This window comes from Pelodiscus sinensis, chromosome 20, assembly GCF_052426305.1.
Source record: "Pelodiscus sinensis isolate ZL-2025 chromosome 20, ASM5242630v1, whole genome shotgun sequence".
NCBI lineage: Eukaryota > Metazoa > Chordata > Testudines > Trionychidae > Pelodiscus > Pelodiscus sinensis.
In genome coordinates this window covers 19,719,875-19,734,532 of record NC_143071.1, presented here as the reverse complement: position 1 = coordinate 19,734,532, position 14,658 = coordinate 19,719,875, and the positions used below count along the sequence as shown (strand labels likewise).

Genomic DNA, 14,658 nt, shown 5'->3' with positions numbered 1-14,658 from the left:
GTCCTCAATTATATCTGACACTTTACATTCAGGGCTCGTCTACATTGGCCCCTTTTCCGGAAGGGGCATGTTAATTTCACAGGTCGTAATAGGGAAATCCGCAGGGGATTTAAATATCCCCCGCGGCATTTAAATAAAAATGTCCGCCGCTTTTTTCCGGCTTTTAGAAAAGCCGGAAAAGAGCGTCTACACTGGCCCCGATCCTCCGGAAAAAAAGCCCTTCAAAGTAGGAATAAGATCCTCCAGAAAAGGGCTTTTTTTCCGGAGGATTGGGGCCAGTGTAGATGCTCTTTTCCGGCTTTTCTAAAAGCCGGAAAAAAGCGGCGGACATTTTTATTTAAATGCCGCGGGGGATATTTAAATCCCCCGCGGATTTCCCTATTACGACCTGTGAAATTAACATGCCCCTTTCGGAAAAGGGGCCAGTGTAGACGTAGCCCCAGTGTTTAAAGGCAGAGCTGACTAGAATCAATTGAGAGTCCTTGTCTTGTCTCAGTGATCGCTTGAGAAAAAATCATTGATAAAATCTTGTCTAGACTGACCTTGGACTCAACATGCAGGCAATGTGTTGAAGGGCAGTGCAAGGAGGTAATGGTGGTCAGGTACCATATTACCTAGTGAAATCATTGGTGTTGAAATCACTAAGGACTGGAATTTGACCACAGAACTGACACTTTCTTAACAAAGACTCAATTTTTGCTATTTAAAAAGTAAATCAATGTAACAGAAAACTGCAGCGCTCTCTGGTAACTTTTTAAAAATCAAACTTTAAACTTTATTGAAAAAATTGGATAGTTTGCAATTGAAAATATTTGACCTACACTTAAGGCAACTGATTTAATTTTGTGTAAAATTTTGCATAATAAAGGATGGCATTTTTTTTTTTAAATGCTCAACTACATTTTGATCAGATGTACTTCTGATGTGATATTTGTGTGTGGTTGTGGTTTGTTGTGTGGGTGCGTGTTTTGGTTGTGGTGGTTTTTTTTGCTCAACAAAAATCCTGGGTGGGGGAGAGAGGGCCCCGCCAAAGTGGTTCGAATTGGGCCCCGCACTTCCTAAAGCCGGCCCTGCCATCCACAGTCCCTCTGGCCTGCAGCAAGGGGGCCAAGATCAGCTGGCTGCTCCCATTCAGCTCTCACTGTGTGTTTCTCTGGGCTCTTGCTGTGGCAATGAAAACCATGTGTCTGAGCACAAGTGTGGCACGTGCTCTAGGGAACTTATGTAACTAGATGTGATTAACAGGGTCCTCCCCTCTGGATCTCACAGGCTGTCCATTCAGGAGATGCGCAAAGATCATGAAGAGCAGCTGCAGAGGCTGAAACGACTGAAAGATCAGGAGATTGACGCGGTAACCAGTGCCACCTCCCATACCAGGTACTGGCTGCCTCCCAGAACAGCCTCCTTCCCTTGGGCCTTCAGCTGTTGCATTTCCCTTCCTGTAGACTGTGGTTCTCAAACCCCTGGCCCGCAGGCCAATCCCAGCTGGAGCAATTGCACAGTCTGGCTTGGGACTTCTGGTGGAGAATGTGTGTACTGTCCCTTACTGGCCCGCAAGCTCTGCTCTTTCCCATCATTGCTCTGCCCTCTTCCTCCCCATAGCATCCGGTCCCGGTCCCCTGAGCACGTGGCTTTGGGGATCATTGGGGAGGACCTAGCACCATGTTGTGGCAGCCATCTCACCCATCCTCACTCTCCACAACAACAGGGGTTGCAGAGGAAGCAGGGGAGGGTTCCACTCAGGAGCCAGGAGAGGGTTAGGCCTCCCCAGGGATCCCCAAAGTCGTGTGCTTGGGACAAAGGTGCCATGGGGGACGGGGTAATGGCAGGAAGGAGCCAGTAATGGCCTGCCCACCCACCCGGAGTCCTGGCCTGGATTGTGCAATCGCTTTGGCCAGGACTGGCCTGCGGACTGGGAGTGTGCACAGTAGTGGACTGGAAGTTTGGGACTCCTGCTGTAGTGCTGGAGTTTGGTTCCTTTTCTGGTTCTGAAGGAGAAAAACAAGCAGCTGAGAGGGTTGCTTCTTCCCTGCAGAGCTCAGAGAGTCTCTGAAAAACAGAGCTGCTACGGGGCCGAGATGGACCATAAACCCGGCATCCCTCCATGAAACGTCTGAGGAAAAGTCACACGCACCCAGCTTAGCGGGTGACGGGTCCCTTCTGGCCCTGCAATCCATGGGAGCAGTCCCCAGATGCAGAACTGGCGTGTTGGGCAAGGGAGAACCCCAGACACTGGTGATGTCTGCACAGAAGCCACCAGCTCAGCAAGTAAATTGCCCTCAAGAGCTCTGTCAGTCAATAAATGAGCTTTGTTTAGAGGCCTCTGCATTGCCCTGAGAAAAAGCATCTCCTGTCCTGTCCTCCACCAAAGGGAGGGGTTACCTGACCAGGAGAGGTTCAGGTCAGAGCTATCGTACCCGCTCAAGCTCCTAGGCAAAGCGGTGCATATTCACTGCCCGAGGAGCCTGCTGCGTGGCCACCCCTTGCCCTGGAGTTGGCAAATCTTTCCAGCCCCTCATCACATGATGATAATGTTAAAAACAGGAGCCCAGTGGGAATGGATGACCCCATCTTTTCCTCCTCCAGGTCTCTGAATGGTATCATTGAGCAGATGGAGAAGTTTTCCAGTAACCTGAACGACCTCTCCTACAAAGTGGAGGCTACTCACCACAACACATCACAGGAGCTCGAGATTGGAGCCCGTCAACGGGACGAACAGCTCAGGGGTACCTGCTTTTTCTTTTGTCTAGCAGCGGTGGTCATGGTTATTTATTCCAGTGGCAGCTAGGGGCCCTAACCTCACTCAGAACTCCACTGTACGCACATAGTCACTGCCCCAAAGAACTTAGGTGCAGAAGGAGACATTGTATATTGAGAAGCATCTAGGAACCTTAGTCATAGACCAGGTTCCATTATGTTAGGCACTGTGCAAACAAAGAGCAAGTTGATCTCTCCCCCCATTTTATACACAGGGAGCTGAGGCACACAGAGAGATTAATGACTTGCCCAAAAGCACATGGGGAGTTTGTGGTAGAGAATTGGACCCAGATCCCTGCCCAGTGTCTTAATCACAAAATCGTCCATCATCTCTAGCAGATGTTCCCACCTGGGTCTCTGCTACACACTTACATTTCTGAAGAGAACCATGGCTTGCCAAGGGCTGTACCTGAGCAAGACAACTGTGCCAAAGCTCCTCCATTCAGCGTGTGGCTCCCAGGAACGTTCTGTAGCCAGACAGCACTCCCAGCAGAGGCTCAATCTCAGCTAGCTGGGACTGAGGGTCGGTTCCCAGCTGTTGTAAACCAGTGTAAATGCCATTGGAATGACACTGGTTTAAACCAGCTGAGGGTCCAGCCCTGCAACTCTTTTACAAGATACACACTGCAGCGGCTTGCACTGCACCATGGGATTAGCCTGTGAATGGCTGTGGTTTGCTGCACAGTGTTTTTTCTCCCCTCAGTGCTGCAGGACAGACTGATGCGGCAGCAGAGGGACATGGAGGAAGAGCGGAGCCGGCTGCAGGAGGTCATTGCTAAAATGGAGGCCAGGTTGAGCGAGCAAACTCGTCTCCTGGAGCAGGTGAGGCAAGGCTGACAATCAGTGCGTTCAGCCTCTGGTTGCTAATGGCTCTGACGGAGAGGCCTGCATGTTCTGTAGCCAATATGGGAACTCCCCTGAAAGCTACGGAGGGACGGCTCCCACCAGCACGGGAGCAGTAACCTTCTGTCTGACCTGAGTTTGTCTTGCAACTCTACATCTCCCGTTCTTTTTCTAACACCAGATGAGACCTAGCTCTGCATGCAGACTTCATAACTAGTGCATATTTCTACTAATGGGTAAGAAACCCAAGTGCTTTGCTTTAAGTGGCCTTGCCAAGACCCAATTTCTTACATGTTAAATACTCATATTGGAAAATTATTTGGGGTATGATGTGAAAAGCCAGTAAGCTGATGTCCCCGCTGGAGGGAGATCTGACCCATTGGTGGAAAATCCCATTTTGTATCTTGCAACAGCTGTGAGGAGAGTCCAGGTTATTTGCACAAGTGGAAAACTATCTTCCTGACGGGTGGGAAGAATCAGGACAGGGCCTGAACCTTCAAGATTCAGGTGATGTCGTGAAGCCAAATGAAATGGAGCTGGTAGTGGAAAAATACCTACTTCAGATTAAAGCATGATTGTACTGTGGGTACATGTCCCCCATGCATTGCATTCCCCATGTCTGCTGCCTTCTCTGTGCCCTAGGAACGCTGGAGGGTGACGGCAGAACAATCCAAAGTGGAATCGCTACAGCGCTCACTAGAAGAACAGCGGAGGGTCATGACCCAGCAGCTGGCCATGGAAAGGGAAGAGCTGGAGCGGGCAAAGGTCAGATGAATATGATGATCTCAAGGAGGAAGCATTCCCATTATGTAGCATTAATTCAGGTGGCATCAAGGCCACCAGAAAAATCCTGTTCCTGTCAAAATAGGACAGGAGAAGGGGCAGGATGGAAATTAATCCACATAGATTTCAGTGTAGCTCAGGGATATTAAGCTAATAGCTGTGGAAGGTTTGGGGGTAAGAAGCAGTTCCACTCAGAGATTAACCAGGTGGGACTTCACTGAGGCATCACGGAATTGCGCCAGGAATCCTTTTGAAGAGCAGCATGAGGAGCCCCTGTTCCACTCTTCCTGATGGAAGGGGTACTCTCTCAGACCTCAAGGCAACCTTCCCTACATCTCTCTGGTTTGGAGGACTTGGCTGCATCTGTCTCATGCTTTGCTCCCCCAGAACGTCTTGCTGGAGGAGCAGAAGTCGGTTATGCAGAAGTGTGCTGAGGAGCGTCGAAAGCTCGCCATGGAGTGGTCAGAGTTCCACACCCAACAGAAACTGAGCAAAGAGCGGACAGAGCGTGACGTTGACCGCGCCCTCCAGATAGACTCCCAGAGAGAAGGGGCCATCATGACCCTGGCAAAGGTACCATGGCAAAGCCTGTTCCTGCTTCAGTCCTGCAAGGCTTGAATTCAGCTTTGTCAGCTGATGTGCTAGGGCAGCTAGACAAACTGACAGAGCCTTTCTGATGTGTTTCTTCACCAGCCACTCAGTGATTCCATGGTAACATATAAGTAGCCTTCCTGCATCTTCTCCCCCGTCCATGTGGTCCCTGTTCTGCCCCCTTTGAGCAGCGCCATGGGGAAGTCTCTTTCTCTCCCCCCAGTGGCAGTGTAAGAACAGATCTGATTGTCGGTGTATTTTATAAATCACTAGGGGGTGGCTAATAATTCAGTGCTAATATTGCTGCTGACAAATTCCCAGTATTGGTGCGTGTTCTCAGCATCAAGGATGTCTGTAGCGTGTGTTCCTGCCATAGGAAAGAATCTTCTGTGGGGGGGACATGGCGCCCTGAATAATGTGGGTTCAGAGAAACCTTCCAACACTTCCTCTGACTGGCCCAAATTCCTGAGCCAGCTGCTCTGTCTGGGCAGGGTGAAGGAAACAGCCTGCCCATTAATGCTTGGGGACCTTCCCCTGCAAAACAAAGCCAGCACTCTAGTGAATGTGGGGCTGGGAAGAATCCTCCAGTGGGCCCAGAGTTTGGAGGCTGTTCCATCGTAGATCTTTCTGAGCACTTGGGCATGTGCTCGGGGAAGGAGGTGATATATAATCACCTATGATGCTCTCTTCCTAGGAACAAGCAGATCTGAAAATCAAGGCCAGTGAGCTGAGGGCTAAGGAGGAGCAGCTGGCTAGAGAAAGGGAATCTCTGGAGCGAGAGAGGCAGGAGCTGAGACTCGAGAAGGAAAGGGTTAACGTCGCTGCTGTACACGTCAAACAGAGGGCAGAGGAGATTGACAGCATGAGCAAGGTATGAAGGAGACTCCTCTTACTCTCTTACTCTCTTAGGGTATGTCTACTGTACCCCCCTAGTTCGAAGTAGGGGTGTAATGTATGCATACCGAACTTGCTAATGAAGCCCGGGATTTGGAACGAGTGCGAATCCCGTGCCGCGCGGCTACACGCGGCACGGACTAGATAGTTCGGATTAGGCTTCTAATCCGAACTATCTAGTCCGTGCCGCGTGTAGCCGCGCGGCACGGGGTTCGCACTAGCTGGCTTTTAAAAATGGCGGCGCCGGCTTTATGCTAATGAAGCCCGGGAAATTCAAATCCCGGGCTTCATTAGCAAGTTCGGTATGCATACATTACCCCGCTAGTTCGAACTAGGGGGGTAGTGTAGACATACCCTTAGCCCCTTCCTATCAGCACATCCTTGGCTCTTTCCCATTAGAAGTCAGGAAAGGGCATGCAGGAAGTGGAGGCAGCACTGTAGGGGCTTGAGATTGGGTCTTTAGTTCCCAGCTCTTCCACTTTTCTCTCTCTGCCTTGGGGATAGTGATAGCTCCCTGCCTTGATAAAACAGGGGCAATGGTTGGCTGAAGAGCTAGGGAAGTCTGAAGAATTGTTATTAAACCAGGTTTTCATGCATGCCTGGGTGTAGTGGGGGTTTCCATAGGTGTGTACACAGCCCCCTCTCCTCCCCTGGGCGCCGTCACACCCTGGCTCCCCCCCCACTCATGCTCTGTGTTGCCATGTCCCCCAGTTGTCCTCGCAGAAGTATGAGGAGGGGGAGCAAGCCCTGTTGGAGGCGAAGAAAGTGGAGTCAGAACACCAGACGAGGCTGCGTACCATGGAGCAGCAGCTGGAACGGCTGAAGCAGCAGGAGCAGCACCTGCACCAGGTAATCAGATCCTGGTGTCCCCCCTCATGAGGTTTTTTCCCTATGTGCCACAATATGCCAAGCCACAAGAAACCAGCCCATCTCTCTCTCTCTCTCTCTCTGTCTTCTTCATCCCCTTGGGGCGAGATAGGAGCGCCAGAACCTGGCTCATCAGAGGAGACAGCTTGAACAGCTGCGAGAGGAGCTTTCCAGCAGCCCAGTGCAGTTCCTGACCAAACCCCTGGGATCTGCATCAAGTGCTCCCTGCACCACACAATGTAAGCTGCATCTCCACACCCGCCAGCAGAAAAGCTCTTGTGTGGCTGCTCTCTGTGGACACATAGGGGGAGAGGGAAGCCCAAGGAGGAAGTATTGCTATTTAACATAAAGGACAATGTTGGCCCAAGAATAAATGAAAATAAACTGGCCATGAAGAAACTTAGGTTGGATTCAGAGGAGAGAGGTTGGGGAACAGCTTCCATCAGGGGCAGTGGAGGCAAGAGACCAAGCTGGTTCTAAGGTGGAGCTTGGTACATTTAGGACTAGGACTGTGTGCCAGGGTTGCCTGCAAGAGCGGGACACTGGACTCAGTGAGATGAAGGGCGTGTCTACACTACAGCTGCTCCAGGTCCAGTTATGGCACTGCAGCTCTACCACTGGAGTGTAGACTCTTCCTGTATCGAGGGAAGGGGGTTTGCCATCAGCATAGTTAATCCATCTCCCCAGGAGTGGGTAGCTAAATCAAAAGAAGATTCTTCTGTCAGCCTAGCTGGGTCTACACCAGGAGTTAGGCCGACTTAACTACAGCATGATGGTTTTTGCAGCCCTGAGCACCATCACTGGGTCAGTCTAATTTGTTAGTGTGGACTGGGCTGAAAGGGCAACACCTCCTGCATCTTTGTCTTCCGGTGGGGGTGGGGCATCTCTGCTGTTCAGTGCTGAATAGAGACAGTTCTGAAGCCGCCACTTCCCAAGAGGAAGCTGGGCTTGGGGTCAGAGCAAGGGCTTGGGGCAGGACTCCTGGGTTCCATTTTGCTTCAGCCATTGACTTGCTGCTTTGCACAGAGAAAATTGGTTAACTTGTCTGTCCCTTAATTTCACCTTCTGTAAAATGGGACTAAGAGTTACCTACCCCACAGACTACTCTGGAGGGTTAATTAAACCAGCCTCTCTCTGGTTAATGTTTGTAAAGTGCTCCAGGATCTTTGCATGAAAGAGGCTATGGAAGTGCCACATAGTCATTAGAATGAATCCCCACAATGTCCTCTGTCCCAGGCTAAGGAGAGGGACTGCCGTGCTGCGCCAGGACACACAAACACAGGGACAGCAATCATGCTAGGAAAGCTGTAGGGGTACAATGTCCCTGCCATAGACCAGCAGTGTGTCCCATGTTGTTCTATGTGTGTGTGTGTGTGTGTGTGTGTTCCGGGCTATTGTTGCTTTCTTTGCAGATTTCCCCCCTCCTGTTATCAGCTTACCTCAGCACAACTCTGGCAGCACAGGGGGCACCTTGGGCACAGCAGGGGCGGGACCCGCAGAGTTGTACGCCAAACTAGTGCTGCTGAAGCACACAGCTGCACGGGTAAGATGAGGTTCGGTGGTATGTGGTCAGATTTAAAGACCCAAGCAGGTCTGCTACTGAGCAATGCTGAAAATGTTTTTTGGCTTAGCAACCCTTCTGACTTGCCAGGAAAAGAGACAGCGAGGGCCCGGTGCCCCCTGCTGATGGATGGGTTTTCTCTGAAGCTTGTTGCTGGGCAGTAAAGTGTTTTTTTCTGTGCTGCACTATAAAAGGGTTGTTTGAGAAAATAGGCACCCTGGTGTTTCCCTGATACACTTAAAGCAGAAGCAGAGGAACAATAGCAGCAAGGTCTGTCATAAATTATTGGACAACCAGATTGTCAAAGCGACTAGCCACAGGTGAAACCCCATTAGCCTTCGTAGCCACTGGAGTGGGGGGTATGTACTGCTTCAGACCCAATGGTCTGAGACCCTCAAAGGGAAGGCAGTTAATCCCTCCTGTTCTGGTTCTTTGAAGTGTCTAACCTCTCCAGATTCTCCACTCAGTGGCCTGTTCTTCCCCCAACATCCCTGCATAATTGGGGTTCTGCTTTGATCTCTTAGAATCCTGATGTTCCTGTCTAGGAGAGAGAGGTTATTCACCTTTCAAGGTAGATCCCATTCAAGGTGCACATGTGCCTCATGCAGGCCTCAATTGGGATCTACACAGACAAGACATCTTGAAGAACCACAGGTACTATAAAGTAACTGTTCTTGCTGGTGTGCTGAGTTCTCAAAGTGTAGGTTTTGACTGCTTCATGGATGCACCTTATATGTCAGGTCCCAAGACAGTGATTAGATACCAAGCATATGGGCCTCTGTATTCTACCTTCAGCCACAAGCAATGATGGGCCTTCCCATCTCTCTCTGCAGGACCGGGATTTCTTGGAAGATGAGCAGTTCTTTCTAAACACCCTGAAGAAAGCTTCCTACAACATGTCTTCTGAGACAGCATGAGGCGCTCAGCCCCTGGCATTGCTGATGCTGCTGGGTTTTTCTACAAGGAAGACATGGGATTTTCTAATGTATAGTCTTTTTTTTAAAATGCAAAAATGAATGGACTGAAAATTGTCAGATACATTCAGCAAGGAAGCAGTTAGTTTAAAAAAACACAAAAATGTTGTGAATTTTGTACTGTGTCTACTGACAGGCCTACAGCATATGGTCCTCCATTACTCCAGCTGTCAGCCCTTCAGCACCTTTCAATATCCATTGCTCTCTCTGGGTTTTATGTTGTCATCTATCTCAGAGTGTTGAAGCACCTTCCACATACAACAGCCTGGCAGCAGCAAAGGGAGAGGGAGTGTCTGGCTAGGAGGCAGGGGGGATTTGGGGAAGAGGGCTGTCTGGCCTGGGCAGGGGGGGAATTGTTTTCATGCTGCCCGGCAAGCAATGCATAACACGCCTCCCATTCACCAGCAGGAAAAGCCTCTGGAGGAGGCCTCAAATCCACAACCCCAGGCTGAGGTCTTATCCATTGTACCACTGGAGGATTTGCCCCACCTCTAGCTGCTGCCAGCTCTAGTTTTGGGCAAACTGGTGGTGGCAGCCTGGCTCTGGTACAGTCAGAGTGGGCTGTGTTGCAGCTACCTTGCTGCTCCTGGAACTGGGTGGACTTGAACCCACAATCCTGGGCTCTGCTGCCACCCCACACTGCTACTTCTTTATCAGAGGTAGCAGCACAGGGCGACAGGCATCTGGTCCATGAGGGGAGCTGGTTTTTAAACTGGCTTCCCTTGCGGACCAGCTCCCACCTGGCACCCTGCGCTGCTTCCTTTGATACTCCTCAGGAGTGAGGCAGGAGTATATTGGCTGCCAGTCCTGCCCCCGGGAACTATAGACTAGTCGACTAACTGATAAGAATTCATGAGGTTACTCGACTATTCAATTAACCGATATTTAACATCCCTACCTGGCGTGCCTAGCCCCTTCTCCACTTGGCATCACAGAATTCACAGGCATCCGGCTTCCACAGAAGAGCACTGCCCTGCTTACCTGTGTTCCACAATATCACTGCTCCGTTTAAACGCAGCACTTTGATATTTTTGTAGAGAAAACAAGTAAACATTTATTTAGCGAAGTACAGAAACGTAGGAGCAAGCAGAGTTTTAGAAACAAATGGTTACATGTAAAATAAAACTATAAAGCTATGTCTACACTACAGGGTTTTTGCACAAAAACCCGCAGAACATCCACACCTCAAGCGCGTTTTTGTGCAAGAAAACCTACAGTCAATGGACAGAACAGAGGGCTTTTTGCAGTGTAGGTAAACCTCCTTCTACTAGGCATAACTCCTTTTTGCGCAAGAGTTCTTGTGCAAAAAGGTGTGTGTGGATGCTCAACTGGGGTCTCTTGCGCAAAAAGAGCCTATCACAAAAAGCACAGGTGATCTGATGGACATTCTGTGAATGGCAATCAGAACTTTCTTACACAAGAGAGCGTCCATGTAGTGTGGACGCTCTCTTGCGCAAAAGCACATCACTTTTGCAATGTGCTTTTTAGGTGTAGACTCACTTTTACACACGAAGTTTTTGCGGAAGATCTCTTCTGCAAAAAACTTCTTGCGCAAAACTCTGCAGTACAGGCAGTCCCCGAGTTACGTGGATCCGACTTATGTCGGATCCGCACTTACGAACAGGGCTTTCTCGCCCCGGAGCTCGCAGGCAGCGGGACCGCCCAGAGTGCAGCGGTCCCGCCATCTCGACCTCCGGGGCGAGAAAAGCTGCTCCGGGTGCCCCTGGTCTGCTGGGGACCGTCTCCAGCAGACCAGGGACACCTGGAGCAAAGCCGGGAGGCGCGGCACCCTGCCGCCACTGCCGCTTTGCTCCCGGTGCCTCTGGTCTGCTGGGGACCGTCTCCAGCAGACCAGGGACACCCGGAGCAAAGCCGGGGAGGCGAGGCTGAATCTGGACGCCAGTTCCGACTTACATACAGATTCAACTTAAGAACAAACCTACAGTCCCTATCTTGTACGTAACCCGGGGACTGCCTGTATAGACAAAGTATTCAAGAGCCTAGACCGGGGTGGGCAATAATTTTTAATGGGAGGGTCATTCCAAGATTTTGGAAAGTGGCAAAGGGCCGCACTTCTGTGGAGGGGGCTCAAGGACTGTAACAGTAGGTGGGGTGTAGAAGGGAGCTGGGAATAGAGGACTGGAGTGTAGGAGGGAGTGTGGGGTCTGAGAGGAATTTTGGGTGAAGGAGGGGGTTATAATCTGGGGAAGAGGCTTGTGTGCAGGGTCCAAGAGGGGTTATGGGTGCAAGAGAGGATTCTGGCCTGAGGGAGGGGGATAAGCTGGGATGCAGTGTCTGGGAGGGGGTTGTGACCTGGGAAAAGGGAAAGGAGTTGCAGAGGGTTTGGGTGTTGATGTGGGGCATAAGAACGGCCATACTGTGTCAGACCAAAGGTCCATCTAGCCCAGAATCATGACTGCTAACAGTGGCCAAAACCAGATAACACAGCGGGAAGGAACAGTATAGGTAATCCTCACTTGATCCCTCTCCTGTCACCCATTCCCAGACAAAGAAAGGCTAAGGACACCATTCCTAGCTAATAGCCATTGATGGACCTAACCTCCTATGAATTTATCTAGCTCTTTTTTGAACCTTGTTAAAGTCCTAATCTTCACCACATCCTCTGGCAAGGAGTTCCTTGGGTTGACTGTGCACTGAGCGAAGAAAAACTTCTTTTTGTTTGTTTTAAACCTGCTGCCTAACAATTTCATTTGGTAACCCCAAGTTCTTATATTGTGGGAATAAGTAAATGACTTTTCCTTATTCGCTTTTTCCACACCAGAATGAGGCAGAGGAATGGGGTGCAGGGTCAGGGAGGGGTATGTGTGCAGGAAAGGAATCTGGCCTGGGGGAGGGGTTCAGGAGGGAGTGCAGGTTCTGGGAGGGTTTGTGAGCTGAGAGGGTTTGGGTGGTGGCTTGGGCAGGGATGTTAAATTTTGATTAATCAATTTATCAGGTAGTTGATGGAATTTCCATTGACTACTCAATTAGTCAATAAGGGGTGGGGTGGAGCAATCGCTATCCCCACTGCACCTCTGCCTTTTAAATGTAGAGCGCAGCAGGGCCTCAAGCAGTCCCTGTTGCCCTGGATTCCGCCTCTCCCTTTGAAACGTAGCAAGAGCCCCGCGAGCGAGAGGCGGAACCCGAAGCGAGCAGGGACAACTTGAGTCCCCACTCGCTCCGCGTTTCCTGCACCACCTCCCTCGAGTCCCCGCCCGCCCCACGTTCCCCGCACCGCCTCCCTCGAGTCCCCGCCTACCCCACGTTCCCCGCACCGCCTCCCTCGAGTCCCCGCCCGCCCCGCATTCCCCGCACTGCCTCTCTCGAGTCCCCGCCTACCCCGCGTTCCCCGCACCGCCTCCCTCGAATCCCCGCCCGCCCCGCGTTCCCCGCACCGCCTCCCTGGAGTCCCCGCGTTCCCCGCACCGCCTCCCTCGAGTCCCCGCCCGCCCCGCATTCCCCGCACCGCCTCCCTGGAGTCCCCGAGTTCCCCGCACCGCCTCCCTCGAGTCCCCGCCCGCCCCGCGTTCCCCGCACCGCCTCCCTGGAGTCCCCGCCTGCCCCACGTTCCCCGCACCGCCTCCCTCGAGTCCCTGCCCACCCCACCTCTCCCTTTGAAATGTATGAAGAGCCCCACAGGGCTTCAGTCCTCACTCGTGGTGTTTCCCCGCTGTGCCTCTACACCCTCCTCCCCCATGGAGACGGGGCTGGGAGTCAGTTTTTAAGCTGACTCCCCCCAGCACCAGATCCTGCTCCCTCCCTTGCTGCCTCTCTCTGATGGAGTCACCAAGGAGGGGGGGCGACTAGTCGAGTCACCACTTGACTACCCGATAAACACATGCTTATTGAGTAGTTGACTAGTCACTTACTTCCCTAGGCTGGGCAGGAAGTTGAGGGGAGAGCGGGGGTGGGGGTGCTAGAGGCAAGCTCTGGCTGAGAGGTGCTTACAGAGGCGTCTCCCAGCCAACAGCTCTGCAGACTCCCTGCCTCTGAGCTGCTCCATGTGGCTCTGCTCCTGCACAGGGAGAGAGGGGGAAGGGTAGGCATGAGGAAGATTCATTCACTGCGCCTGCCTTCAGGAACAATTTCTCAGCTCCTATTGGCTAGAAACTGGCCAATGGGCTCTTGGGGATTTGGCTAGGCGGCAGGGTCAGAACAGGAAGCTTTCTCCTCCCTGCCCAGCTTTCAGAGCAATTAGTAGCCTGCTGTTTAAAGTGGCCGACCTTGCACTGTAGTATGGGTGGTGACCAGGCATCTGTGGGCTGGTTCCAGCAGCTTAGTGGGCCAGATCCAGCCTGCTATCTGCCTTTTGCCCACCCCTAGCCTAGCTCACCAGGACTAGTTGCTGTTATGTCATACAGAAAGGTGGTGGCCACACTGAAGAGAGTCCAGCAGAGGGTATCAAAAATGATGAGGGGGCTGGAGCAGATGACGTATAAGAAGAAGCTGAGGATTTGGGCCTATTGAGTCTACAGAAGAGAAGAGTAGGGGGGATTTGATAGCAACCTCTAATTTCCTGAAGGGAGGTTCCAAAGAGGATGGAGAAAGGCTATTTACAGTAGTGAGGGATGGCAGAACAAGGAGCAATGGTCTCAAATTACAATGGGGGACGTCTAGATTGGATATTAGGAAATCTATTTCACTAGGAGGGTGGTGAAGCACTGGAATGGGTTATCTAAGGAGGGGGTGGAATTCTATGTTACTCACTAGAGTTTCTGAGCCAGTTAAGCTGTGAGCCCTGTCCCTGAAAGAAGCCAGAGTTTCAACTTGTCTCCTCCAAAAAGGGTGTCTTTCTGCACTCTTAAGTTACACTGCCAACAATGTAAACAGGATCCTGCCTTCTGGTTTTCCTGTGTACCCCTTTCTTGTTGACTTTACAGTCTCTTCAGTAGCATCAGGTTTAGTTAAACAGACTCACAGGCATACCATACGTAATGACCTACCACTGCAAAACATGTTTTCTTTCTTTGTGTGTACAAAGCCTGTTTCTCACATTCTGGTAACCTGTCTTTGCTTATGATTCTTAAGAACATAGTTTGTAGTGCAGGTATCTCTTAACTATCATATGTAGGTACATTTTGCAGCGATTATGATACCCAGTGGGCTACTGGATCTTATTAGAGACCACCCTTTTGCAAACTGTTATGCACATACCCACACCAGGGAATCCCTGTAAACCTGAAGGTGTCCCTTACGCACTGCGCCAGTTGGAATCAGGAGGTCGCTGAGTCTAACATAACCTGACACACTTGAGCTTGAGTCAGGTCTCCTGCCCCTGGAGTCAGGGCAGTGGTGGCTATACAACCCGCTGCTGCTGACTACCACCACCTGGCTGTGCTATATGCCTGCTGCAGTGGTCGAGGAGTCCCACGACCCCTGGACCTCTTG

At 51.3% G+C, this 14,658-nt stretch overlaps 1 protein-coding gene across 6 annotated transcripts in view; it reads left to right on the top strand.

Annotated features, from left to right (window-relative positions):
• The window catches only part of FBF1 (Fas binding factor 1), a 40,774-nt gene extending 29,830 nt beyond the window's left edge, over nucleotides 1–10,944 (top strand). For 3 of the 6 annotated variants that reach the window (XM_089771941.1, XM_089771944.1, XM_089771942.1), the window contains exons 22-31: nucleotides 1,246–1,377; nucleotides 2,587–2,726; nucleotides 3,461–3,579; nucleotides 4,243–4,365; nucleotides 4,771–4,956; nucleotides 5,669–5,845; nucleotides 6,580–6,717; nucleotides 6,848–6,974; nucleotides 8,148–8,278; nucleotides 9,130–10,943. In XM_089771941.1, the coding sequence (XP_089628067.1) occupies nucleotides 1,246–1,377; nucleotides 2,587–2,726; nucleotides 3,461–3,579; nucleotides 4,243–4,365; nucleotides 4,771–4,956; nucleotides 5,669–5,845; nucleotides 6,580–6,717; nucleotides 6,848–6,974; nucleotides 8,148–8,278; nucleotides 9,130–9,213 (1,357 nt within the window). In that variant the 3' untranslated portion in view covers nucleotides 9,214–10,943. Of the gene's footprint in view, nucleotides 1–1,245; nucleotides 1,378–2,586; nucleotides 2,727–3,460; nucleotides 3,580–4,242; nucleotides 4,366–4,770; nucleotides 4,957–5,076; nucleotides 5,205–5,668; nucleotides 5,846–6,579; nucleotides 6,718–6,847; nucleotides 6,975–8,147; nucleotides 8,279–9,129 lie in introns of those variants that run through there. The other 3 variants (XM_089771946.1, XM_089771945.1, XR_016347567.1) reach the window with 3 other exon arrangements.
• Nucleotides 10,945–14,658: the final 3,714 nt, after the last annotated feature.